The 26,372-nt window shown below is 33.0% G+C and overlaps 13 protein-coding genes and 4 pseudogenes across 17 annotated transcripts, besides 3 other annotated features; 4 read left to right on the forward strand and 13 right to left on the reverse strand.

Annotated features, from left to right (window-relative positions):
• Positions 1–89: 89 nt before the first annotated feature.
• TVAGG3_0618690 lies at positions 90–806 on the reverse strand (annotated as a pseudogene). The gene has a single exon. A coding segment is annotated over exon 1 (717 nt).
• Positions 807–1,189: 383 nt separating this feature from the next.
• On the reverse strand, positions 1,190–1,423 carry TVAGG3_0618700 (uncharacterized protein; the record flags this gene model as incomplete). The annotated part of the gene is made up of 1 exon (XM_051240283.1): positions 1,190–1,423. One exon carries the CDS (start codon positions 1,421–1,423, stop codon positions 1,190–1,192), a length of 234 nt encoding a protein of 77 aa, XP_051086870.1.
• A 26-nt stretch (positions 1,424–1,449) lies between these two features.
• TVAGG3_0618710 (uncharacterized protein) lies at positions 1,450–1,839 on the reverse strand (the record flags this gene model as incomplete). Its single annotated transcript, XM_051240284.1, has 1 exon — positions 1,450–1,839. The coding sequence occupies one exon, from the start codon at positions 1,837–1,839 to the stop codon at positions 1,450–1,452; it is 390 nt and encodes a 129-aa protein (XP_051086871.1).
• A 229-nt stretch (positions 1,840–2,068) lies between these two features.
• Positions 2,069–2,650: a mobile genetic element.
• Positions 2,651–2,678: 28 nt separating this feature from the next.
• TVAGG3_0618730 (uncharacterized protein) lies at positions 2,679–2,879 on the reverse strand (the record flags this gene model as incomplete). The annotated part of the gene is made up of 1 exon (XM_051240285.1): positions 2,679–2,879. One exon carries the CDS (start codon positions 2,877–2,879, stop codon positions 2,679–2,681), a length of 201 nt encoding a protein of 66 aa, XP_051086872.1.
• Positions 2,880–2,930: 51 nt separating this feature from the next.
• Positions 2,931–3,125, reverse strand: TVAGG3_0618740 (uncharacterized protein; the record flags this gene model as incomplete). The annotated part of the gene is made up of 1 exon (XM_051240286.1): positions 2,931–3,125. One exon carries the CDS (start codon positions 3,123–3,125, stop codon positions 2,931–2,933), a length of 195 nt encoding a protein of 64 aa, XP_051086873.1.
• Positions 3,126–3,696: 571 nt separating this feature from the next.
• Positions 3,697–4,518, forward strand: TVAGG3_0618760 (organellar and viral DNA polymerase type B; the record flags this gene model as incomplete). The annotated part of the gene is made up of 1 exon (XM_051240287.1): positions 3,697–4,518. A coding segment is annotated over one exon (822 nt), but the record flags the coding sequence as incomplete, so codon positions are not given.
• Positions 3,697–15,074: a mobile genetic element.
• On the reverse strand, positions 5,046–5,805 carry TVAGG3_0618770 (protein of unknown function, DUF4106 family; the record flags this gene model as incomplete). The annotated part of the gene is made up of 1 exon (XM_051240288.1): positions 5,046–5,805. A coding segment is annotated over one exon (760 nt), but the record flags the coding sequence as incomplete, so codon positions are not given.
• On the reverse strand, positions 6,320–6,739 carry TVAGG3_0618780 (protein of unknown function, DUF4108 family; the record flags this gene model as incomplete). Its single annotated transcript, XM_051240289.1, has 1 exon — positions 6,320–6,739. The coding sequence occupies one exon, from the start codon at positions 6,737–6,739 to the stop codon at positions 6,320–6,322; it is 420 nt and encodes a 139-aa protein (XP_051086876.1).
• On the reverse strand, positions 6,776–8,008 carry TVAGG3_0618790 (annotated as a pseudogene). The gene has a single exon. A coding segment is annotated over exon 1 (1,233 nt).
• Positions 8,038–8,430, reverse strand: TVAGG3_0618800 (uncharacterized protein; the record flags this gene model as incomplete). The annotated part of the gene is made up of 1 exon (XM_051240290.1): positions 8,038–8,430. One exon carries the CDS (start codon positions 8,428–8,430, stop codon positions 8,038–8,040), a length of 393 nt encoding a protein of 130 aa, XP_051086877.1.
• Positions 10,051–11,351, reverse strand: TVAGG3_0618810 (annotated as a pseudogene). Its single transcript has one exon. A coding segment is annotated over exon 1 (1,301 nt).
• Positions 11,384–11,560, reverse strand: TVAGG3_0618820 (protein of unknown function, DUF4106 family; the record flags this gene model as incomplete). The annotated part of the gene is made up of 1 exon (XM_051240291.1): positions 11,384–11,560. One exon carries the CDS (start codon positions 11,558–11,560, stop codon positions 11,384–11,386), a length of 177 nt encoding a protein of 58 aa, XP_051086878.1.
• Positions 11,947–12,748, reverse strand: TVAGG3_0618830 (protein of unknown function, DUF4106 family; the record flags this gene model as incomplete). The annotated part of the gene is made up of 1 exon (XM_051240292.1): positions 11,947–12,748. A coding segment is annotated over one exon (802 nt), but the record flags the coding sequence as incomplete, so codon positions are not given.
• Positions 13,722–14,606, reverse strand: TVAGG3_0618840 (annotated as a pseudogene). Its single transcript has one exon. A coding segment is annotated over exon 1 (885 nt).
• Positions 15,075–15,898: 824 nt separating the features above from the next.
• On the forward strand, positions 15,899–16,261 carry TVAGG3_0618850 (uncharacterized protein; the record flags this gene model as incomplete). The annotated part of the gene is made up of 1 exon (XM_051240293.1): positions 15,899–16,261. The coding sequence occupies one exon, from the start codon at positions 15,899–15,901 to the stop codon at positions 16,259–16,261; it is 363 nt and encodes a 120-aa protein (XP_051086880.1).
• Positions 16,262–19,937: 3,676 nt separating this feature from the next.
• Positions 19,938–20,774: a mobile genetic element.
• Positions 20,775–20,904: 130 nt separating this feature from the next.
• On the forward strand, positions 20,905–21,796 carry TVAGG3_0618870 (uncharacterized protein; the record flags this gene model as incomplete). Its single annotated transcript, XM_001298300.2, has 1 exon — positions 20,927–21,427. The coding sequence occupies one exon, from the start codon at positions 20,927–20,929 to the stop codon at positions 21,425–21,427; it is 501 nt and encodes a 166-aa protein (XP_001298301.1).
• A 3,192-nt stretch (positions 21,797–24,988) lies between these two features.
• Positions 24,989–25,282, forward strand: TVAGG3_0618880 (uncharacterized protein; the record flags this gene model as incomplete). The annotated part of the gene is made up of 1 exon (XM_001286641.1): positions 24,989–25,282. One exon carries the CDS (start codon positions 24,989–24,991, stop codon positions 25,280–25,282), a length of 294 nt encoding a protein of 97 aa, XP_001286642.1.
• Between the last annotated feature and the right edge of the window lie 1,090 nt (positions 25,283–26,372).

Below are 26,372 nucleotides of genomic sequence, written 5' to 3' on the forward strand. Positions count from 1 at the left end.
TTTTGCAAATTACCTTAATTTAACATACTTATCCAAATAAACACCTAAATTTACTTGGGGTTTCCCCCTAAAATAAAATTTTTTTACTCTTAGAACCACTCGAGGTTCTCCTTACGGTTGTTGAGCTTGTCACCGTCAATGTGTCTGACCTCGTCTTCTTGCCTGGATTTGGAACCCATTGAATTGCGACAAGCTTGCCCATGGAGATTGAACCGCGATTCCGAAGGTTAAGGTTCAAGTGTCCCAAGTTGTTGAGGACTGGGGTAAGAACCTTGCCTGTCTCCTTGTTGCGGATTTGGTATGGGTAGGGTTGGGAAATTTCGTAAGCGTCATCGGCAACAAGGGTTGCCCATGTAGCGGCTTCAGGAACTTCTTCGTGTTTCTCTTCTTCCTCTTCTTCCTCTTCTTCCTCTTCTTCCTCTTCTTCCTCTTCTTTGATAATACCTTCGCAATTCTGTGTTCACGAAGTACGGTGTTGCATGTTCTGTCCTTTCCGAGTACCTTCCAGATGGCGTCTATCTCTTCGAAGAAACGGTAGATGAGTCTGGCAAGGTCTCGGTTCTCTCTCGCGTAAATGTGCGCAAGGTTTCCGTGAAATCGTTCAGGCATTTCTCATTGGAAGCTTGGTTCTGAGGACTTCGGACTTTGAGATTGGTCATCTCTGTCATAAGACTACTTTGGAGAGTCTTAATGGTGTTTGTCAGATGAGCTTTCAATTGGGCAATTTGAATTTGAACTGGGCGCTTGTCTGGCAACCTTGAAAGGACATCTGCTATTGTGTTCGGCTTCGGTGCTTGTTCGGACATCGAAAAAATGAAGTGGTTTGAGAATGGCGGTTTTACTTCAAAAAGCTTGTTATGACAGTTATGTCATACAACAAGTTTAAAATAATATCTTGTTCTTCTTCTGAACGTTTGTTGTCTCTTCCGATAAAAGTTTCGAACATGAGAACCAAAAAACGTTTTTTTGAGATTGCGGAAGAGTTCAGGCAAACGTTCATATTCTGGATATGTTGGGAGCAGTTCAAAACATCTGAGCTGACTTTCGGACAAAATTGGGACAATGTCAGAAAATTCATCTTTGGTCGGACTGCTTGAAGGTAAGTCCCTTACATGTAAGTAGCTCTGGTAAAGTCTTCTCATTTCTGCTAACTTTTGGAGTATAGCTTCGTAGTTTAGAAGTTTTAATTTTAATGTCTTATTCCACTCTTGACATCTAAACGGTAACTATCCATGAGGTCAAGAGTAGCTTTGGTAGCTTTAAGTGGAGCTATCTGTTCCTTGACTCCTGCAATTTTGGTTGCAATTGTGATTTGAGCTCCTTCAAGTTCGCCGTCTATGTCGTTCTCAACGTCTTCAACGATGGCTTGAAACTCTTCATCGGTCCATTGAGATTGGTGTGGGACGAATTTAACTTGCTTCATTCAAAAAATGAAAAAAATGTTTTTACTCAAAACGTTAAGGTTGACTGAACTGGTTGGATGTCGCCTTCACAGGTTATGTAGAACGGCTGACCCGAGAAGTGAAGGAGAGACTGAATTGCCAATTTCATATGGGGTAGGGGGTTCTCCTTGTTTGGTATTTTTATCCAAGGACGTTTGTTTAGGAACTTAACAAGAGCTTCTCTTTTGGCGTCCTTTATGCCATCGTAGGCTGTCCCGTCTGGTATTTGAATTGGAATTCCAGTCGAAGTCTCGAGCTGAAGTGTAGACCTTCCAGAAATAGTGGTGAACTTGACCTTGGGCTTCATTACCCTGCGCAAGTACTGCTTAACAACTTCATTTATCTCTATAAGGTAAATTGCCTCGTCAAATCCTTCTGGCATTCCGAGTCCTTCCATCCGACAGGAAAATATTTTCCCGACAACTGGAAAAAATTTTCCCGACGACAGGAAGGACTCTTCCAGTTGTCCGTCCGTAAACCATTCAAATTTTCGAAAATTGAGAACTTTTTGGTCGAACTTCAGAAAAAGTTTTTCCTTCCGACAGGAAAGGTTTTTCCTTCCGACAGGAAAGGTTTTTCCTTCCGACAGGAAAGGTTTTTCCTTCCGACGGTTAAGCCACAAACAGATGTCCGACGTACCACCAACCGAGCCCATTCCCAAACCAGAGGAACCTAAAGCACCAGCCCCTGCACCTCAGCAACCTCAGTTCCAGCAAGTCCCTCCACCAAATTACTACCAATTTCCACCTCAAGGTTACTACCCACCACAAGGCTTCCCGAACTACCCTCCTCAGCCTATGCCTTACTTCCCCAACCCTTGGATGTTCCAGCAAGCTCCACCCCAGCAATTCCAATTCCAATCTCAATCGAAGAGAGACCAAGAGTTCGAAGAAGGTCTGAACCGCTTACGCAAAGATTATGCCACAGCCCCTATGGAAGACGACAGGCTTTCAGTCTCTTCCCTCAAATCGACCGATTCGACTCGTACCACAGATTCGGTTCGTGACCGTGAAGACTACCTCAAGCAGTCTGAGAGACTCTTCATCCTACAATCATTTACAACTGGAGCTCTCAAGAACATGCGCAATTACGAAGGTCAGACACCAGCTGGAGACCGCAAAACAGACATACTCGCAAGAGCAGTCCAACTGGTCAAGACAAAGACCGAGATAGTCGACTTCATTCTTGCAGCTTGCCCATACAAGTAAAAAAATAAACAATTACGAGTTAAACTTTTTATTCTTTCTTTTCTGAGTTGTTTAGAGCTGGTTTCTCTTGTAGGAACCTTTCGTACTCTTCCATGGTCATGTAATTGCGAATTTGGTACGCAATTCCAGGTTCGTTGTTTTTGAACCTTACGTATGTAACGCTTCCATCCTCCTCAGGGAAGTAAGCTGCTAACATCTGACCAAGTTTTCTCGGTGACTCGGAGCTCATAAAAATGTCACTTTTTAAACGTTAAGTTTTTAGTCTTATTTTACCCTTTGTTTACCCTTTGTTTACCCTTTGTTTGTCAATGTAGTATTGGAGTGCAATTTCTCCAAATTCTCTGTGTCGGAGTTCTTCAGCATTTTCCAAGGTGTACCTGGAGAACTCAAAGAAGTTGTCAAGAAGATACTGCCATGCTGCTCTTCTGAGTTCGTCGGTATTTTGGAAGTGTTGCACCTTCGAGTCTTCGGACATGAAAAAATGACACTTTTTCTATTAAACCGTTTTGGCATTTCTCATGAGTGAGTATAGTTCTGCCGAACCATTGGAAGAGAAGAAGTACCCTTGCTGGCAAAAGACAAAAATAGTTGCCTTAGTTGTCATTGCAATTGTACTCGTAATTGAATTCATTGTACTTCTCTTCACGTACATAAAACTCAGCAATGGTATTTGCTTTAAGAAGCTACCATCTTACTAAGACTAAACACTTAGATTTTTCAAGCTTGACTTTTTACAATTTGAATTTTGTCATAAATTTACACCAAAAATAATGTTTAGGTGAAGAGGTGAGATTTCACCTCTTTTTTCACCTGTTTTTTCACCTCATGAATTTTCATGATTTCATCGTAAATGTTTTGTCGAAACTTCATCGTAATGAGCGTAAATGACCCAAAAATAATGTTTAGGTGAAGAGGTGAGATTTCACCTCTTTTTTCACCTGTTTTTTCACCTCATGAATTTTCCCGAAATAAAAAATAAAGTTAGTTTTATTTTTTATTTTATTTATTTTTTTATTTTATTTATTTTTTTATTTTGTATAAAAGACATGATTTCAACAATCGGCACAACAACAGTTCAAACAACTACAGCACCAAACTCGTTAGTCATGAATCCAACATCTATGTTGGTAGAGATGAAAAACTTCATTCCTTCTTCATATACTTTCGAAACAAAAATCCAGAAGATAAAGCAGGAATTGTTAACAAGTAATTTAGACTGTACCGCACAGGATGAAACAAATGAACAGTATCTTTATGAAATGCAGGACATTATTGACCATTTGCCTAAATTGCCTGAAATTCAGCAGCAAAAACTCACTATTCCCGAATTTGACGAAATTGAAGTGAAACCAACTGACTCAGTAGAAATAAAGAAGTTCATACGAAAGGTAAATTATGAATTCCTTGGTTTTCATTGCAACCATAAGGTTATGGACAAAGATTGCGACATGTTATATAAGAACATCTCTGACCTTTACAAATCTGAAGAATTTAAGACCTACGACAACTTTGTTTCATTAGTTGCAAAATGTGTATGGGAAATAAGAGATAAAGATAGTAGGGGTAAGGTATGGAATGAACAGATAAGACCCGCTATGTTTGAGATGAAGAGAGCAATTGACGCCTTGGTTGTTTTAGCAGGTAAGGTTTCAGAATATAACGCAAAAATGAATCCGCAATGTTCTAAATGTAAAGCAGCAATGAGGAAATATAACTACTCCGTCAAAGAGATAGAACGTATGCGAAACGACTATGCAGACTTAAAGAAAGAAGCAGAAAAACCAGCAGAAAATAAAATGGATATGTTAGCATTTCTGAACAAAAACTATCCAACAGCAGAAGATTTCCTATTATCTGACGTCAAGAAGAAGTATAAAGAAACTTTCGGTATCGTTAAAACATTCGATGTACTGACAGAAGAAATAGAAGCTACAAAACTGTTTAGGATTTCAAATATACATCGTACAATTCATGTAAAACGCTTATAAAATAACAGGTGAGAAAAGAGGTGAAAAAACAGGTGAAATCTCACCTCTTCACCTAAACATTATTTTTTGCTGAATTCAGCAACAAAATTCTGAGTAAAATAATTTTTAGGGCATGTGTCAAACCGTTGAGTTTTCACAAAATTTAAAAAATAACTGGGGTGAAAAATTAGGTGAAAAAAGAGGTGAAATCTCACCTCTTCACCTAAAATATATTTTTATTGAATTCAGCAACAAAAACAGTGAAATTTCTCTAGACTGACTTCTTTCGGGGTCGCCAAAACTCTTTATTTTTCAAGCTTGACTTTTTACAATTTGAACTTTGTTTGCGTAGATATGAATTCTGAAAGAAGTATGAGGGTCTTGTATGACTTTATACTTCTCCCATAGTTCATGTCTGTCAAACTTACCTGCCATGGACTCTTTCATAAGTTCCATGAAATCGTCTTCGGACAATCCAGGGAAAAGTATTATGTCAGTCAGTATTCTCTTTACATCCTTACTTAAACTCTTTGCTGTCTGTACACAAATGACAACTGAGATGTTAAAGTGTCTGAGCTTCTTAAGAATTCGACACATGTCTTGTTCTCTGTTCTTTAACAAAGGATGAGAAGCAAAGTCATCTAAAATAAGAAGACATCTATGAGGGTAAGTCTTCCAATCGTAAGATTGCAATTTCTTCGAAATGTATTCTATCTCTTTCTGTTTGTTTCTGAAGTGTTTCTTCTCTAATATTCTCTGCATTTCCTCATTTGGGTCTTTAAACTTAGAATTTATATACTCATTTATAGCATTGTACTTCAAAACTCTTCTTTGGTACTTCTTTATCCAATCTAACAACTCAGTATCCTTTATACATACTAACTTAGACTTCTTTATAATATCTTTGAACGAATTGACGGTTTGGTCAAATTGACCAGAAGTACTACAAATGACAACTAACTCATAGAATGGGTTCTTCTCATCTAGTTCTTGTTGTTGTGCAGCCATTTTAAGATAAGTGAAAGTCTTACCCGACCCAGGTGGTGCAATTAGACCTGTTATACCATTCTGAGCAAATAAGAACTTGTCATGTATAGGTTTTATCTGAGCATTTTCTAACTTCCTCTTGTTCTTGTTTAAAACATTCTCAAATTTCTTGTCAATGTCAGCAAACTTTTTTTCTAACATATTTTTAGAAAAATTAAAATTTTTATCTTTTAGAAAATGTCTAGCGATTTCGCTATCTATATTCGAGACAAGCTTTTCGACAGCAAAACATCTGTCGACCATAAAATCTTACATAGTGTAAACAAGAAAGGTGAATTTGTTCTAAAGTTCTGTTTCTGGGAATATGACAAGAACCATAAAACATTAAGCAGAGCAGTCTTAAAATTTGTCAATGACAGACTTGTTGACAGAGATGACGCCTTGGAAGATGAAGTCCAACAAAAGTTCTTAGAATGCAAAGAAGACACATGCGCTGTTCTTGAAGATGAAATAGAAAACAGAATAGATGAGCTATTAAAGGACAAAGAACTTTTACATAAATATGGTTCGAGAAATTTGACATAACTCCACCAGAGAAGAAGAAGAAGAAGAAGAAGAAGAGAAAGAGAAAGAAAAGAAAGTAGAAGAAGAGAAAAAGAACCTGAACCAGTTCCAGAGAAAAAGAAATTTGACATGTAAAAATAAAATTTTATTTTTAGAACATTTCTGGGTCAATGTCAATGTTCTCTTCCTCTTTAGGAGCAAACACTGGCTTAGACTCTAAAATCTTTTTACCCAATTTACCTTGAACTTCAACTATCTTAGACTCATAATATTCATAGTCGTCTGCTTTCTTTGGTTCATAAGGTATAACAAGTTTGTATGCTTTGCCTTCTTTAAGGTTTGAGAACCTTCTGTCAAAATTTTCTTTGACTGTTAACAAACCTTCTATGTCTAAGTCTTCAAATTTCGCACCATTTTTAGTCACAATAGCAAACTTAACTGGTTCGATGTTCCAAACTTTGTCAAATGTAGACTTTTCAAAATGGTAGAAGTAAACATTCAAATAAGCGAATGGGTCTAGTTCTTCTTTAAGTCCTGACATGTACTTGTTTACTGAGATGAATTTTGCCATCTTTTCTATCGGATAAAAAAATATTTTTTTTTAAATTTACTCATAAAAATTTTTCTTTGTATATACGCTGTTCTGAACATCTAAAAGATTTTTGACATTTACCAAGAATGTACGTTTAGACGCTGCCATATAACCATACTCTTGACAATACTGTTTATACGAATCGTACAATGACCTTTCATCTAATGACACAAAGTCAGTTTCATCTATAAACAGTTCATATACACTCTTGTTTGCTTCTAACAATGTTTGTCTCTCTTCGGTATATGGAATTTGTCTTGGATTGAACTTAGAAATATCTAATGTCATGAAATATGAGAACAAGTGGTTGTAAAAGTCAGATGTCAAAGTTTCTGCTAAGTCGTCAAAATATTCTGTATCTTGCATATGAGAATCTGACGTTCTGACAACTACATATCTTCTGTCAGAACTTTCTAACTTCATCGGAACAGCATTGTTTGAAACCATAATGAAGTTTGCAACATTTTCACAAACTCTTTGGTCTTTATACTTTCTTTCAACAACTCCAACTTTGTCTGTTATAAGACTCTTCAAAGCATCTGAGTTCAAAACTTTTGTTGTATCTATACTTTGAAGTTCATTGCAAACTATAAGTTTCATATTCTCGATTGAGGAGTTAAACTTGCCACAGATGTTTTCTAAGTTTGTCATATTCGGATTCGAATAGCCCTCTAACAGTTTGCACAAAATATCTGTAAAGAAAGTATTCTTACCTGTTCCTTGTTTTCCAATTATAATGAGAGCAGTTTCATTTTTAGCACTTGGATGTTGTAAGATGTTTGCAAACCAACATAAGATATACTCATAGACTTTTCGTTTCCATTGCATATAATTTCTTTGACATGGTCTAACCAAGCTTCTATAATATTTTCTTTCCATTCTACTTGTTCATATTTATATCCAGTGAAGATAGAATAGAAGTTTGGAGAAGGTGTATAGAACTTTATACCTCGAACTGAAAAATCTTCTAACTTTGACAATAAGATATCCCAAGCATCTAACATCTTCACCAACTTGTACGACTTTTATTTTCTTAAGTTTCTGTCTACATTCTTGTTCTGAAACTATTGTTGCTCTTGGTTTGTTAAAGACAACATCCCATTCTTTCATGACATAACATTCTGGGGCAGAGTCGACATAAATGACTAAACGTTTCAAATTCTCGACTGCTTTGTTATAGTCTCTAAATGGACACATATTTCTGAATGCTTGGAAGTCATAAAAATCTGAAACATCTATTCTGTACATTTTTATAAAAATAAAAAAATAATATTTTTTTATTCTTGACTTTGTTGTTCCATTTGTTGCATTTGTTGTTCTTGAGCTATTTGTTGTTGAAGTTGTTCTTGTAATACAATACTTTCACCAGTTGCATCTTCCAATTCGAAACTTTCTGCCGTCATTGACAAATACATAGGACATAAAAGTTTTACAGGAACAAAGTTTGCGTCAACTAAGGTTAAGTTTATGTTTGCTAAAGTGTTTGAGTTTACTAAAGCTGAAAATTCTGCATTCGAATGAACAATAGGCAAACCAGCAGAGAAAGTATTGTTTATACGCATAAGTATCTTTTGGTCATAATAGTTTCTGTCGACATTCGAATAACACTTTGAACCTAAGTTTGAAACAATATATAAGATTGGTGTGCTTAAAGTCAATGGAATAGACATTCCTTGTATGACACCTTTTCCTGTTATAGGAAACTGTTGGTAGTAAAAACCAGAAATAAGTTTTGTATTATAGCTCATATTGTTTATAGTAAACTCAGTCGGACATCCAAACATAATGAAACCTGCTCTAGTTGCAGCACATGTTACACCCGTACTTAAAGTATTAAATAAGTCAACAAAACCTGTTGGTGGTATATCTGAGTAAGTATCTTCAAAGGAGTATTTTTTACCATTCACAACAATAAAGTCTTCTGGTGTCAAAAGAGCAAAACAGGCTTTAGTCGTCATTGTGTTTAAAGTTAGTTTACAATACTGTCCTTGAGGACTTTGTAAGTTTGTTGTTATAGAATTATATGACTCAGGGTTTTTAGTCGTAATAGTATAAACCATATATCTTCTGCCATTTACTTAGCAAATAAACTTTAATGAAATGTTGTGGTCGTCAAATATTTTTATAACGTCTGGGAAACTATATTTTAAGTTCAACGTTTCACCTCCTTTCATAACGTATATCTTGTCAATGACATTATATGAAACACCACAGCAAGCAATGTCGGGTTCTATTTCTTTGATGTTTATATCGTCTGCCTCTGTCAAAAGTTTCAATAGTTCTTTCAAAACTTCATGAGGTGCATGACATATGAGTTCACTTTTACAGGGTTGTGTTCGACCAAGTTTAACATTATACCTAAAGCTTGACAAATCTTCTCCTGAGTTTTAAGTTTGTCTTTAAGTTGTTGGTAGTCGTTTCGAATATCTGCAACAGAACTTAAGTCTCTGCTAACTTCAGGGTATGTTGGTTGTTCTTTTACAGGAACATTGTTATACCATCTTCGTCTTCGTATGGTTTCCCCACTTCAACATCTCTTTCTTTGACATTGACAACAACACTTTGACTGTTTGTTTGAGTTGGTGAATTTAACTTCACATCTGCCACCGCCATTAAACCTTTTGAAACACTTACGCTTCTATTTTTCGGAAATGACATTTTACTTAGAATAAAAAGATGGACGTATTTGAGTATCTCTTCGAATTGAAGCAAAACAAAGTTTACACACACAAACAATACAAGTTCATTGACAGAATAGTTCTTTAACAAACAATGGAAAATGTTATAGAATAGCAGTCTTTGCTGAACCAAATATTTTCATAAAGCAAAGAAAGTTGGTATAACTGAGATGGTGAAAGTTCTTGAAGCAGACAAAAATATAACAACAACTGACCGATATTTCTAAAGGTAAGTTTATAATACAATTTTATGTCAAAACTGGCGTACTGTCAATATTTGACGGAGAGAAGTCAGTTCAAGAACAACTTACTGACCTGCTGCCAAAATCTGCTCGATGGAAGCTGTCGTTATGCCAATCTGAGGAGCCCCAGCAGGTTTCATCGAACGAATCTTCAAAAGAGCATCTTCCGTGAAAAGTGCTATTGGTTTTGTAAACTTCTTTGCTTTCAATTCATTGGACCGTCTCTGTCACCAGTATATTGTATTTGAACTGTACCAACAGTTGAAATACCACCCATAAAGTCTTCTGAGTCAGCAAATGGAATGCCAAGCCAAAAGTTTGAACGGTCTCCATTTGTATATTGAGTTTTTTGACCTCCTGTATGAGGTCCATACTTTCACATATGGCATAATAGAACTTTGCATTTCAGGGTTAATGGTTGTTGTGAAGTTGTTGTTAAAGTTCATAGCATCTAATGTCAAGTTGTATGACCTCATATCCTCAACTGTAGAATATTCTTCTCTTGGATAATATTTGCCATCTATGTTTATATGATATTTAATACCAGGGGTTGTAGAAAAAGAATAGTCATTTATAGTTCGTCTGAACAGTACAAACATAGTATCTGCATGTTTCATTGCAGTTGTTAAGGCAATATCTGTTCTTGCACCTGGGTCAGCACTTTGGTTTCCAACTTCACCTGCAAAGTCTTTGACAGATATTTGGTGTATAGGGAACATAAGTGGAACTGCAATATATTTGGCAGCTAAAGCATTTGAAATATCTGGGTCCAACATATAGACTGCAAGTCTGCTTTCTATTCTCTTGCATTCAAATTTTTCGCATGTGAACTTAACTGGGTCCCAAGCATCTCCAGCAGCATTGAAATAATAGTTTACTTCAGTGTTGAGGTTTGAGAAACCAAAGTCTAAGTCAACTTTGTTTTTGCAAAAGTCGGCGAATGACATTTTATTTGTTCCCACTACTTCTGTAAGAGTGAATGGGTCTTGTGTTGGTGCAATGACTAAGTTATTTTTGCTTGGAGTAAGTTCGATAGAAATTTTTCCTGCCCAGTTTGGCAAGTATCTTAAAAACCTGAAGATGAGGAAAGATGACAAAGGAACTCTAAGTTTCAATTTTACTTTGGTTACTGCTGCTGCATTTTCCAGAAAGGTTAACATAAACTCCTGGAACGTTAGGGTCAAGTCTTCTTATTTTCTCAATAGTTGCATACTGGTCTGTTTGTTCTCTAGCTTGTGGTTGTACTGAGTTTCTCAAAGCGAACCATTCATAGTTTGCCCATGTTACTGTTTGAACTAAGTCAGAGTTAGAATATATCTTATATCCCATGAAAACTTCTGGAGCATATTGGTATCCGACATAGAAAATTCCATTGCAACCTTTCTTGTCAGACAACTTGGCAGAAGGTTTTATTTCAATGTCTTGTTCCACGTATAAGAAAGAGTTGTCAATAGAAATTATATGAAACCTGTCGCAAGCAATATCTACTGTTGTTGAAGAACCTTCTCCAAACTCACCTACGTTTCCATAAGAAACAGCAGTTGTATATTCGTAAGTTCCAGGAACTATTTCTGACCTTCTAATGGCATTGTCGCATTCGTTATACCATTCGGAAACATTTCCATTCATAGCATCCAAAACTGTTGGCGTTATATTCTGAGCGGCGTACATTTCATATGAGTAAAAATATAGAATAGTTGGATTTATATGTCATAATAGAACCCACGTGGACCAAGCTTTACTTTCTTCCTGACTGAGTTTTTAACTCTTCTTTTTCCTTCATTGCCCTCTGCTTGAAGTTGTTGCATCTTTGCATTATGTTCATCTAGTATGTTGCAAATTTCCCATGTCCTTTTTGCCTTTTGGCTCTGGTCGCCCATCTCAGGTAACCTATATCCTAGAAAGAGTTTGTCATAGTCTGTATTTGAGTCTTCGCGTATTGTTTGCATGACTCTTTCCTGAGTTTCCGGTTCAAGCTCTTCAAACAGAGCTTGTCCATATGGAATAAGCTCGTTTCCAAATATATGTTTTTGTAGCCATTCTGGTTTTCTTTCCATGTTACCAACAATATCTTTTGTGAATGGGAAAGCTTTTACCCAATCTTTCAGTCTTTCGTCATTTATTTCTGGAGTTGGTTTTATTTTGTCAAGGAACATGTTTTTCAATACTAACATTTCATTTGGTACTGTCCATTTGAGTTTTCTTAAATATTCATCCCTTCTCGGTTCATTGTCTGCAAAGTAAGTTTTTATGACATTTTGTAAACTTTCGTTTGCAAGGTCATGTACAATAGGTTCTCTTCCTTCTCCCTCCCTAACTTTCTTTCTAAACTCTTCACCAAATATACCATCTCTATGGTTCTGTGTAGTTCTTTGAGATAAATGTTCTAGAACGTCAGGTGTTATATTTCCATCAGCCATGTTCATTTCATACTGGTCCAAAATATCTGCATCTTTCATATCTTTCAATGGCATTAAAGCCGCGCTTAAAATACCAGCTATGTCTCGTTCACCATTGACTTCCATTGCGTCTACAACTTCTTGGAATTGAGGTTGTAAGTTTATGAACCACCTATCCGGATTAGCTTTATGACCCCATCTCATTGTAGTTCCATCGTCTGCAGAAACAAAAGTAGGTTTGTTTCCATCTTGGTTAGGTTCTGAATGAACTTTAAACAATGTTTCATTTCTATATGTTTTCTTGAAATTTAACCTTTTATCTTCACCGAGTTCATCCGAAGATTGAACGTTAAATGCTCGTAAGTAAAAAGGGTTGTTGTATTTGTGTACATTTTCTTTCAGTGCTTCCATTCTATGCTGAATATTTTCATCTGGTGTTGGAGTCTTTTGTATGTCGGCAAACATTTTTCGATATTCTTCTACTATGTCAGCCGAATTTTTTTTAGACTCTTGGAAATATTCCATATTCTCCGCATACTCTTGTTGAGGGTCAAGATTTTTCGGCTGTTCCAAATCTTCATCTAGTTCTGTGAAGTTAGTTTCCAAAGGAGTGACTTGTTCGTTTCCTTCAGGCTCTTCTAGCTGTTGTTGCTGAACTATTTCTTCCATGGCTGGTTGTATCTGAACTAGTTCTTCCTGTGGAGTTTCTTGTACCTCATCTGCTGGCATTTCATATATTCCGAGACCGTTTTCAACAATTTCCCTATCTACGTCATCCGCATTCATAAGCTTTGTTCTTTCGTTCCGTCTCTATTTTTTACGCGTTTCATGACGAAGTTGAATTGTCATTTAGCTCTGACATCAAAATCTCGGAGTAAATTCATCCATGTCATTTGGATGATATGCTATTAAATCATATCCCTTAGCGAGCTTGTATTTTCCAGGTTTGAGATTATATCCGTTTTGGTGCTGAGCCATAAAGCTAAATAGGTTCGGGTCAGTATTTCCTCCTTGAACTTTCCAATAGCTTCTTTATATCTGTCACTAAAGTCAATACTATCTGGGAAACCACACTCTTCTTTAAGCATTTTTAAGAATTCTTGGTTTCCTTGTTCTCTACTTCTTTTATGTCCTTGCTCTGTTTGTGGTTGTTGTTGTGCAGGGTTTTGAACTGTTGGTTGTGCTGGATTTTGAACTGTTGGTTGTTGTGTTGGTTGTTGTTGTTGTTGTTGTGCAGGGTTTTGAACTGTTGGTTGTTGTGTTGGTTTTGGTGCATGCCTGTGTCTATGTCCATGTGACGATGTAAATGTGTTAGGTAGTCCTGGTGCAGGTGCTTCTCTTGGAGGGTTTGGTGGTATATAAGTTCCACCAGCTGGCACATATGTTCCATCTGCAGCGTAATGTCCTACCTGACTTTTCGTTTTAAGAAAGCATTTACTAGGTCTGTTTTGGTCTGTTGTAACTCTTTTTCTTGACTTTCCAAACAGTTGCTCTAACGGCGTCATAGGCACTTTGAACTGCCTGTCTCGTTGCTGCATCTGTTATTTTCGTCATATTTTGTGCTACTTCTTTAACTCTTTGTCGAAACCTTCAGACTTCAGTTTCTTTCCAGATGAGAAGTCGTTCACTTGTTTCACCTTACTATGAAGAGCTTCGAAGGCGTTCTTAAAGTCAGCATTTGTTAAAGCTTCATTTGAACTGTCTTCATCCGCTTGTATTTTTGTCCTTATTGACCCTATGAAGTTGGGCTGCTTTAGCGTTGGCTTGGGCATCTAACCAGTCATTGTTAGCTTTTATATATTCTGCGCTTTTCATTGCCTTTGCATGGCTGCGTCGTTATTTTTACTTTCTTGTGCTAAGTTTTCATACTGTACGGTTTGGTTTTGCAACTGTAAAAGTTTTTCTGCCTTTACATTTGCTTCAACTTCTTTTTTATACTCATCGCTATCCATATATGTCTTCAGGGCTTTTTGTTTTATCTCTTCATCTTTCAGTACTTTATATTGAGTAGTATGGTTTTTCAAATTTATAACATCTTGTTCCATTTTTGCTACTTCTGCTGCTTTTTCTGACACTTTTTTCGCATATTCCTCTGTACTTAGTTCTTTCAGTTGTTCTTCTTTCTTCTTTTTCTCTACGTTTAACTCATTGAGTTTCTTTGTGTGTCTGTCATATTCTAGTTTCTTTTCGTTTTCACTTATTTGTTTCTGTATGTCTATGTTTGACTTTTTGACATCTGTTATTTGATTTTTGAGTGAACTCAAATTCATTTGACTTTGAGGGTTATAAGCTGTTCCGTCTGCAGCTCCACCATAGCCTGCCATTTTCGCTAAAAGTGCCGCTCTTAAACCTCCACTCTGTGCACCAACAACTCGGTTTAAAAGCATAGGATTGCTTGACATTTGTTGCAACATAGTGGGGTCATTCAGCATTTGTTGTTGCAACTGTTGTTGTGGTGTCAGTTTTACTATTGGATGTTTCAATGCTCCTTCCTCTTACGTATATTCTTACGTAGCTTACGTGGCATTTTAAGTGAAGTTAAAAAGCGGTTTTCGACAGATGTTTATATGACACTTTTTGTTCAGCACAAAAAACTACTCGGTCAAAGTGTTGTCAGTTTTGTAAAATAACCGTCCTATCTCATTCTATAAGGGGGAAAGTCTTCTCAAAGTATACTTCCTTGGAACGCCCGTAACTTTTCCTGTAGCGACGATAGACCCTTACTTGTCCGGACAAAGTTATACTATTGTATGCTCTAAAAAAGACAAGTGACGTGTAAACCATCCTGTGTAAAAAGTTTTACCGTTGGACAAAAAAGTATATATAGAAAACAAAAAACGTTTATAGTTCATTCAATATTTGAGATGGAACGGTTTGCCAACGGTAACTATTAAATAAAATAAAAAAATAGAGGGGGTTACCGTTGACGAAAACGGTTTATTTTAAACTTTTCTATGAGTAGTCCGAAAAAACAGTTTATTTTTCATAATGGAAGGAAGAAAAAGTGTCGCAAACAATTTGTCGACTACCTCTGCAGTTAAAGTTCCTACAACTTATGTCTCACCATTCTCAAAACCCTTACGACCTCCTATAATACCAAAGCAAGTTCCTCATACAATTCAAGACAAATTGTGGACAATATGCATTTGCACAAAGAAACAGCTCAGCCAACAGGTCAGGCAACAACAACTATCGGAACAGAAGCATTTTCAGAAGAAGTTCATACCAATCAGACTCCAATCGAAAATACAGAAACACAACCACCCGAAAATACAGAAACACATCCAATCGAACATACAGAAACACATTCTGCAATGACCACTAGGTCGCAAACACGATATCTCGCCTTTGCAAACAATTTAAGTCTCAAATTCAAGACACACAAGATAGCGACACTCCTCTTTCAGAGAAAGTTCGTAGAAAATACGCACAGAAAAGGTTCGAATTGTTAGATAAGTTAAATGAACAGTGGGGTTCAGAAGACAATCGAGATTATAACGAGATGTTTCAAGCTGTCATGGATGCCATTCAGCCTCTTGAAAACGAAATAAAAGACCCTGGCGTACTTGTTGACATGTTTGCTTCATATTTACCCGTTACTGCCAATCTCATAGCGTTGCAAGCTATTGACCAGTTCATTCACTTGTTTCCAAAGAACTTGCAGAAGCATTTACAAGAAGTTAAAGTTGCTGAATTTGTCCGTTTATATCCAAATTCATACAATTATTTGGAAGAATTGAATGAACATGGTGAAAGGTCATTCTATTTATATTTCTACACAAAAGACAACAGTCAAAACGACTATACTGCATTGAACCTATGCCTCAATTCGTAGACAATTTCCACGTTATAACAACTGTTGCTTTAGATATTCCTGCCAGAGTTCCATATGGAGGAACAGTAACTATCTCAAGCTTTCCCAAGGGCTATAAAGGAAAGCCTCTCACAATTGCAAAATTCACACACAGCAGTTGCCAATTTGTTCAAGATGTCGAGTTCCATTTCCTCAACAATACGACTTTCATCATAGAGACTCCTCAAGAAGGTATATACAAAGTTTTCATCGCAGGATTTGTTGCTCCCAATGGCGAAGAAGAAGAAGAAGTCGAAGAAATTCTCACCTCAGAGAGCGAAGAAGAAGAAAATTTCCAAGACATTCAAGATTCAGAATATACCGAATAAAAAAACAATTTAAGACTAAAGATTTCTCCGGGGGCTAGAGGGCGCAACGCGCCTGGAAGCCCCAGTACCTTTTTTTTTTTTTTTTTTTTTTTTTTCTTACAATTTTGAAAATTTTTTAAATCTTGATTTATTCAAAAACGTAAGAATAAAAACCGTAAGAATCATACATTTTTTACTTCATATGTTAAAATAAATGATACAAAATCGTTCTATATTGTATGAATTCTTACGTTTACAAAAAAAGTCACACAACCCTTCAACATATACTACTCAGTATTGAGAAGAAGTAACAGCTGACACTTGGTAGACAACTTCTTTATGTATAGAAAATTCTATCTTGCCTTTTATTTTTTTCTCGCTGTGAAACGTATTCGGTCTTTTTTTTAAAAATTAATTTTTTGTTAGAGATAAGAGCTAAAACTCGGTAAACAACTTCTTTATGTCTAGAAAATTCTATCTTGCCTTTTATTTTTTCTCGCTGTGAAACGTATTCGGTCTTTTTTTAAAAAATTAATTTTTTGTTAGAGATAAGAGCTAAAACTCGGTAAACAACTTCTTTATGTCTAGAAAATTCTATCTTGCCTTTTATTTTTTTCTCGCTGTGAAACGTATTCGGTCTTTTTTTTAAAAATTAATTTTTTGTTAGAGATAAGAGCTAAAACTCGGTAAACAACTTCTTTATGTCTAGAAAATTCTATCTTGCCTTTTATTTTTTTCTCGCTGTGAAACGTATTCGTGTCTTTTTTTTAAAAATTAATTTTTTGTTAGAGATAAGAGCTAAAACTCGGTAAACAACTTCTTTATGTCTAGAAAATTCTATCTTGCCTTTTATTTTTTTCTCGCTGTGAAACGTATTCGGTCTTTTTTTAAAAATTAATTTTTTGTTAGAGATAAGAGCTAAAACTCGGTAAACAACTTCTTTATGTTTAGAAAATTCTATCTTGCCTTTTATTTTTTTCTCGCTGTGAAACGTATTCGCGTCTTTTTTTTAAAAATTAATTTTTTGTTAGAGATAAGAGCTAAAACTCGGTAAACAACTTCTTTATGTCTTAGAAAATTCTATCTTGCCTTTTATTTTTTTCTCGCTGTGAAACGTATTCGGTCTTTTTTTTAAAAATTAATTTTTTGTTAGAGATAAGAGCTAAACTCGGTAAACAACTTCTTTATGTCTAGAAAATTCTATCTTGCCTTTTATTTTTTTCTCGCTGTGAAACGTATTCGGTCATTTTTTTAAAAATTAATTTTTTGTTAGAGATAAGAGCTAAAAACTCGGTAAACAACTTCTTTATGTCTAGAAAATTCTATCTTGCCTTTTATTTTTTTTCTCGCTGTGAAACGTATTCGGTCATTTTTTTAAAAATTAATTTTTTGTTAGAGATAAGAGCTAAAACTCGGTAAACAACTTCTTTATGTCTAGAAAATTCTATCTTGCCTTTTATTTTTTTCTCGCTGTGAAACGTATTCGGTCTTTTTTTTAAAAATTAATTTTTTGTTAGAGATAAGAGCTAAAACTCGGTAAACAACTTCTTTATGTCTAGAAAATTCTATCTTGCCTTTTATTTTTTTCTCGCTGTGAAACGTATTCGGTCTTTTTTTTAAAAATTAATTTTTTGTTAGAGATAAGAGCTAAAACTCGGTAAACAACTTCTTTATGTCTAGAAAATTCTATCTTGCCTTTTATTTTTTTCTCGCTGTGAAACGTATTCGGTCTTTTTTTAAAAATTAATTTTTTGTTAGAGATAAGAGCTAAAACTCGGTAAACAACTTCTTTATGTCTAGAAAATTCTATCTTGCCTTTTATTTTTTTCTCGCTGTGAAACGTATTCGGTCTTTTTTTTAAAAATTAATTTTTTGTTAGAGATAAGAGCTAAAACTCGGTAAACAACTTCTTTATGTCTAGAAAATTCTATCTTGCCTTTTATTTTTTTCTCGCTGTGAAACGTATTCGGTCTTTTTTTTTAAAAATTAATTTTTTGTTAGAGATAAGAGCTAAAACTCGGTAAACAACTTCTTTATGTCTAGAAAATTCTATCTTGCCTTTTATTTTTTTTCTCGCTGTGAAACGTATTCGGTCATTTTTTTAAAAATTAATTTTTTGTTAGAGATAAGAGCTAAAACTCGGTAAACAACTTCTTTATGTCTAGAAAATTCTATCTTGCCTTTTATTTTTTTCTCGCTGTGAAACGTATTCGGTCATTTTTTTAAAAATTAATTTTTTGTTAGAGATAAGAGCTAAAACTCGGTAAACAACTTCTTTATGTCTAGAAAATTCTATCTTGCCTTTTATTTTTTTCTCGCTGTGAAACGTATTCGGTCTTTTTTTTAAAAATTAATTTTTTGTTAGAGATAAGAGCTAAAACTCGGTAAACAACTTCTTTATGTCTAGAAAATTCTATCTTGCCTTTTATTTTTTTCTCGCTGTGAAACGTATTCGGTCTTTTTTTTTAAAAATTAATTTTTTGTTAGAGATAAGAGCTAAAACTCGGTAAACAACTTCTTTATGTCTAGAAAATTCTATCTTGCCTTTTATTTTTTTCTCGCTGTGAAACGTATTCGGTCTTTTTTTTTAAAATTAATTTTTTGTTAGAGATAAGAGCTAAAACTCGGTAAACAACTTCTTTATGTCTAGAAAATTCTATCTTGCCTTTTATTTTTTTCTCGCTGTGAAACGTATTCGGTCTTTTTTTTAAAAATTAATTTTTTGTTAGAGATAAGAGCTAAAACTCGGTAAACAACTTCTTTATGTCTAGAAAATTCTATCTTGCCTTTTATTTTTTTCTCGCTGTGAAACGTATTCGGTCTTTTTTTAAAAAATTAATTTTTTGTTAGAGATAAGAGCTAAAACTCGGTAAACAACTTCTTTATGTCTAGAAAATTCTATCTTGCCTTTTATTTTTTTCTCGCTGTGAAACGTATTCGGTCTTTTTTTTAAAAATTAATTTTTTGTTAGAGATAAGAGCTAAAACTCGGTAAACAACTTCTTTATGTCTAGAAAATTCTATCTTGCCTTTTATTTTTTTCTCGCTGTGAAACGTATTCGGTCTTTTTTTTAAAAATTAATTTTTTGTTAGAGATAAGAGCTAAAACTCGGTAAACAACTTCTTTATGTCTAGAAAATTCTATCTTGCCTTTTATTTTTTTCTCGCTGTGAAACGTATTCGGTCTTTTTTTTAAAAATTAATTTTTTGTTAGAGATAAGAGCTAAAACTCGGTAAACAACTTCTTTATGTCTAGAAAATTCTATCTTGCCTTTTATTTTTTTCTCGCTGTGAAACGTATTCGGTCATTTTTTAAAAATTAATTTTTTGTTAGAGATAAGAGCTAAAACTCGGTAAACAACTTCTTTATGTCTAGAAAATTCTATCTTGCCTTTTATTTTTTTCTCGCTGTGAAACGTATTCGGTCTTTTTTTTAAAAATTAATTTTTTGTTAGAGATAAGAGCTAAAACTCGGTAAACAACTTCTTTATGTCTAGAAAATTCTATCTTGCCTTTTATTTTTTTCTCGCTGTGAAACGTATTCGGTCTTTTTTTTAAAAATTAATTTTTTGTTAGAGATAAGAGCTAAAACTCGGTAAACAACTTCTTTATGTTTAGAAAATTCTATCTTGCCTTTTATTTTTTTCTCGCTGTGAAACGTATTCGGTCTTTTTTTTAAAAATTAATTTTTTGTTAGAGATAAGAGCTAAAACTCGGTAAACAACTTCTTTATGTCTAGAAAATTCTATCTTGCCTTTTTTTTTTCTCGCTGTGAAACGTATTCGGTCTTTTTTTTAAAATTAATTTTTGTTAGAGATAAGAGCTAAAACTCGGTAAACAACTTCTTTATGTCTAGAAAATTCTATCTTGCCTTTTATTTTTTTCTCGCTGCGAAACGTATTCGGTCTTTTTTTTAAAAATTAATTTTTTGTTAGAGATAAGAGCTAAAACTTTGCAGACAACTCCCCCATGTCTAGCAAATTTAACATTCGTCTCCCATTTTTATATATTTGGTTTAGAATGTTCGAAAATGCGTAATATGGTCATGAATATTAATTAAAAAGAACCTTGAATTAATTCAATCTGATCTCACAAAATATTTTAAATTACAAACTTTGTAGTTTGAATAGATAATTAGTATTAAACTCAAATAACTAGTTTATTTTTGAATAAAAATTATTTGAATTCATTCAATTTTGTGAATTTTCCTTCAAAAATCAAGTTTAAATATCTTATTTGCCAAATAATTATAAATACAATGAAACATATTCGAAATTGAATTGAATGACTTTTTCTGTTCTTTCAATCATTCAATTTGAATTTTGCAATATTGGATTTCTCATTAAATAGCCATTAAAAACAACAAGCAATTTAACTTACCTTCAAATTTATTTGTGTTATATTCAATCTTCTCAAAACTTATAATTTTCTGCTATAGCATGATTATATGCTATATAATATAATAAACCTATAATAGTATCATTCTTTCAATTATTTGAAGAGAAAACCGAAAAAATCTATTTTCGGTCTATAACAATCGTTCTTTGCATTTGATGAAGAAATATAAAAATAATGTTTATCGGCAAAGTTGTTAATAATACATAGTACAATAAAATATTTCACAAAAGTGGATGAAATTAATTAATTCAATTGTAGTTTTGAAAAAAAAATTCATTATTTATTTTCAATGTCGCAGAGAACAGTGAGCTACCTCAGCTACGCAAATCCAGCATTGAAGCATAGGAAACGGACACCCCAATGCCAGAGAGATTATGAAAAGATCCAAAGGAGAATAAAGTTCAATGGTGAAAAAGTTGAATATGTTGCATCGTATATAGACAGGTACTTTGGTTCTCATGTAACATCGATGATGCTCATATCAATTGCAAATGTAATTATTGAAAAACACAAAATTAAACTTGACAGATTAGCTCGAAGAAACAGATCTGCTCTCCTTTGTTGGTTTACGGAGAATTGGGACATCATTCACCCCTATTTAAAGGAGAAAAAATCCAAATCTGGTGACAAATCAGATGAATCTAATAACGAATTTGATGATCAAAACGGAAGATGTATCTACAAATGTGAGGAATATTGTGGATACTTCGATCCAAGCGATATTTCCCTTTTATTAAATACCCATATGGAGAATATATGCAATCAAAAAGACCAGTTATCAAATTTCTAACGTAAAACCGCTTTGTTCTGAATCCTAAAAAAATTGAAAGATATATTCAAAAATTTTTTAGATGAAAAGTAGCCCTTTTTTATCATGGCTTGTTACTGAGAATAAATGTTTTAAGATTTTAAAAATAGCAAATGTCAAAAATATCTTTTGAACTAACGCAAATTCAATTGAAAAAGCCTGTAATTTTTGATAGCCTTTTTTGGACCTCTTTTTTAATAGGAAATAAGGATGCCCTTGAATTATTCAAATTAATTATACGAAATGAGAGTATTTTATCATGAATAAGTAAAATTAAATTAAATTGTTATTTAAAAAATCCTGGATATGGTTCCTTAATGATCTATAATATTTGAATTAAATGCTTGTGGGATTTATATCAAACTCATAGTTTTGATAAAAAAATTAAATAAAAAGTTGTTTTTTGGTAATTAAATGTTTTCTTACGAATTAAATCATGGATTGACATATCAATTTTGTTTCTCTTCTTTAGTGGATATTAATATCTAAAAAAAAAATTTTTAAAAAGTAAAAAAGTAGTTAAATGATCGGACGCCTAGCCATGTTAGGAAACATTGATTTATAAATTTGGTCTCTTCTTCACTTTGGCTTTAGGTTTTTTTGCCACAAAAAAATTGTGTTTTAAAAATGGAGAATAGTTAAATAAATGAGTATTTTATCTGTCATAGAGTTGAAGAATACGACTTTTGATTGATTGACTTTTATTTGATATAAAAACTGAAATTAAATATCAAAAATCTCATCTATTATGATTTTCGAATTGTTTTCTGCTTTGGAACGATGTACAAATGAGTTCTCTGTATGAATTTTCTCTTTAATTGTTAAACAAGCTTGTTTTGGATCAGTGAAGAAGAGATTTATAAAATCAAGATGAAATTACGGTTTTCACACAATAATTTGATTAGGTTTGTGAATAAATGAATGATGGGCCCTTTATCTTGACAATGCATTACTCTGTTAAATTAACTAAATACTCCCTTTACTGGTCTCGGGCCGGTAAATTTGGGAATATTCAATCTGCTGTTTGTTCGGACACTCTGAATTGTATAAACTAGAAAGAAAAATCAAGTAGAATAAATGTATTAAGGTTCAAAATGAAAATGAGACATCTAATTTAGTTGAATTGTTTATATTTTGAATTAATCTATTCCTCTCAATTTAATGAACCTTAACGTCAACCAATTGTTTCACTTGTATGCTTTATAACAGCTTAATTAATATCGTAATGAGAAAATAAAGTCCGAAATAAAATATAAGATGGCATTTGAAAGGCTATGAAAATTGAACATAAAGAAATCAATTCGTTAATTTCGCCCCAAACAAGTGAATAATACTAATTAGGACCAATCAGAGAGATTTACAAGAAAGGCATGAATTAATTCTCATTTTTTCGGTTTGTATTTTTGCTCAAACTTTTCAAATTTTTGACAAAGAAGTTGAGAAGAAGATTCAGAAAAATTGGGGCTTAAATTGCGTTTGTTAAGGTATTTAATCAATAAATATCCTAATATTTGATTAGTAGATTACTATTATTCGCTTTATATCTAGCAAATAAGTCTGTCATTCAAATTTTTGTTATTAGCTAACTATCACAAAAATTAAATTGACCACAATTCTCGTAAATATTTCATTCTCAACCCTGAATTCAATACATTGGAAGGATATTGAAGCATTAATGATATATATGGAGTGGAACTAGGCTAAATTCATTATTTCCTCTTACTAATTTGAATAATAAAATCATTTTTCCAAAAATAAAGGGAATTCTTGTTTATTATAGCTGATTACAATAAGCAAATAATATATGAAGTATTCCTATAACGGCATATTGATTTAATTCAGATTGGTATAATCGATATAAGAATATAAAAAGTATAAAATTATTTTGGATAACGCTGACTATCATATTGTATCTTCATTTTTAATTGATGCATGAAGAAATTGGCCAGTAATCTCAATAATTTTATAAATTCAAAACAAATCTTCCGTTAAATCCTTTTATTTTCCCATATTTAAGTCCCATTTATATAATTAAACTTTAATTCATCACAATAATGCATGGATAATCTCAGAAATCGATAGTCTTTTAACAATCAAATGTGTTAAAGTGGCGAAATTTTGGGGGCAACATGTTTTACTACATTGAATAGACAGTTATATCCATTATAATTCTGATTATATTGTTATATAATCTTTTACTGTAAATTTTACATAAGAAAAAAATGATAAAGTTGAATTTTGATGATTAGATATAGATTTTTTAATGTTCTTGCCTATGTTGATGTATACAGTCATCTAATATTATTGTAAAATCATGTAGTTTTGAAATATACAAATTTTCCTCTCAAATGATAAATTCAATTTCTCTCAATTTTTGACTCTCATTGAATTTCGCATTGAAATTATTTGGTCACAAATCCGCTAAATATATGTCAATTCAAAATTTGACTCTATTTTATTGGACCAAATGTTGTTGCATTAGTTTCCTGATCAAAAATGAACAATGTCAATTCGAAAGTAAATATTTTTAAAATCTTTTTCTTTTGAGATGACATATGCTTCATAGATAGTTCATGTCGAAGAAATTAGAGTTTTTTGATGTTTCCCATACGTAATAGATACATATAGATCAATGGCTGAGTTATTTGCGCATGAAAATAAATTGAAATTGAAATATTTTAAGTTGGCGTGTAATTTGCTTGTTTCCCTGAGATAATAAATGTTATATTATACCATTAGAAACCATTTTAATAAAACAAGAAGACTCAATTGAAATATCCACTTAATCCGGAAAAGTATTATATATGGGGTTTATTCTCTTTGTTACTATAAATTTTTCGATATTTAAATTGGGTTATTTTCTTAGTAGGTAAAGGATTTTCTTAGGATTACAATATTCAATTAAAATAATTTAGTGAAAAGTTAACAATGATGCAGATCAACTGCTGCAGAATACCCCTCAGTATATTTTATTGCTTGAATATTTCTGGGAATAAAACATGATTCAAACATAATATATTCCTATTTTAAATCATTTCTGAATTCCGAAAACAAAGTTAAAACTCATTTATTTCCAGAGACCATAAAGAAAAATCAATCGTAAAATTTTGAATGGAACAAGTTTAATCTTGCACATGAGCAAAAGGGCTTTTAATTAAGAAATATTATTGAGTCCAAGGAGAGGGTACTGGCAGAAATATTCGTGTTATTTTCGTATTTATATTTTCAAAAGCTTTGTCAATTTAAATTTGAGATAAGTCGTAATGATCTCATATAAATTCTTTGTTATTTTTACTTCCAGAAATGAGTACTGCAAGAATACTTCCCAATGCAATTCAGAGTGTTGGAATTCTGTATTTGAATAGGGAAAATTCAATATACCTGAGAAAATAAACAAAGGTATGAGAATTCAACTTGTTAAAAATTAAGAAACGAAATTATGATTAGATATGTATGATTACCGTTACTGAAAACGAATTTTCTAATTATGAAATTTTCATAAGTTCAGAAAATCATTTTTTGATAAGATTGATTAAAGACATGATGCTTCAGAGTACACAGTACTTTAATCTTCCACATGTTGATGCCCACCCAAAGTGCAAGAGACTTACTGCCCAGTCCCAGCGTGACTATGAAAAGATCCAGAAGAGAATAGTAAACATGGGATCAAAGGTTGACTTCGTGAACTCCTATGTTGACAAGTTCTTTGGCACTCATGTTAATATTGAAATTTTAACATCGATTGCAAAGATCGTTGAGCAGAAGTATCATGTTCCTCTTGATAGACTTGCAAAGAGGAACCGCAAGGCTATGCTATGTTGGTATGCTGAAAACTAGTCTTTAGTAACCAAGATTTTAGATGAAAAGAAAAATGATGCAAAAAAGATATTTAAGAGGAGATCAAGAAAAGTTGAGACTGAGTTGAATCAGATTTTGAACTCAAAAATGGATCTCCCATCTTCCACATTTGATCCTATGGATTTATCTTGCCTCCTTAACTTCCATGAGAATTAAAGTATTTGTTTTCATTTTTTAATAAATAATTTAGTATATTTGTTTTGTTTTAGAACAAAATGATTATTCAATAACAAGCCGGAGTGATATTATTGAGTAAATTATTAATATATTAATAATAAACTCTATATAAAGTAATTTGTAATGTAGGATATTAGTATTAGTTGACAGAAGCGGAGTTAAATATAGTTCGATATATAGAATGCCTATAAATATATGAAATTTTCCTAGAAAATGAAGTTTAAATATATCTTTTTGGTATTTCATTTTATGAATTACATAATATGTAAGATCCAAATGGGCATTCTCGTTTACAAAATGATATATTTTATTTATATTTGAATATGAAATCGTTGTATAAAGGTAACTGCTCGAAAATCCTTGTACAAACCTTTTTGCAATCATGATAATAATAGGAAATACAAAAAAGAACTTTTATTTCCTAGCATTGTTTTTGAAAACAAAGGAATTAGTTGAAAAATGGAAGGATGTAAGAATGTGATATAGATGAGCGTTGTATCTTAGGTATTAATAAGATAAAAATCATGAGAAAATGGACTATTAATCATAAAATCGAAAAATAATATTTTTATTATTGGATATCATTGGGTATTTCGGAATAAAATCAAGAGATAAAACTAATTCTAATTCGAAAATTGCGAATTCCGGGTAATCTTTTAAAAAAGTAAAAAATGTTGTCTTTTTGAAGATTTTGATTGAGATATATATAAAAGATATTGTGGTCTATCTATTTTAATTTGTTACGGTATTCTTTATTCAAGAATTGAGACCCGTAAGAAAATAAAATCGACATAAAAATTATATGAATCAATTTATGTAAGGTATTTCAAAAACTAAAAATAAGAGCAATCGAACAGATTGATTCTTTATGATCAGGTTCCTTGGGAGATAG

The sequence above is a fragment of the Trichomonas vaginalis genome, chromosome III (assembly GCF_026262505.1).
Source record: "Trichomonas vaginalis G3 chromosome III, whole genome shotgun sequence".
Classification (NCBI taxonomy): Eukaryota; Parabasalia; order Trichomonadida; family Trichomonadidae; genus Trichomonas; species Trichomonas vaginalis.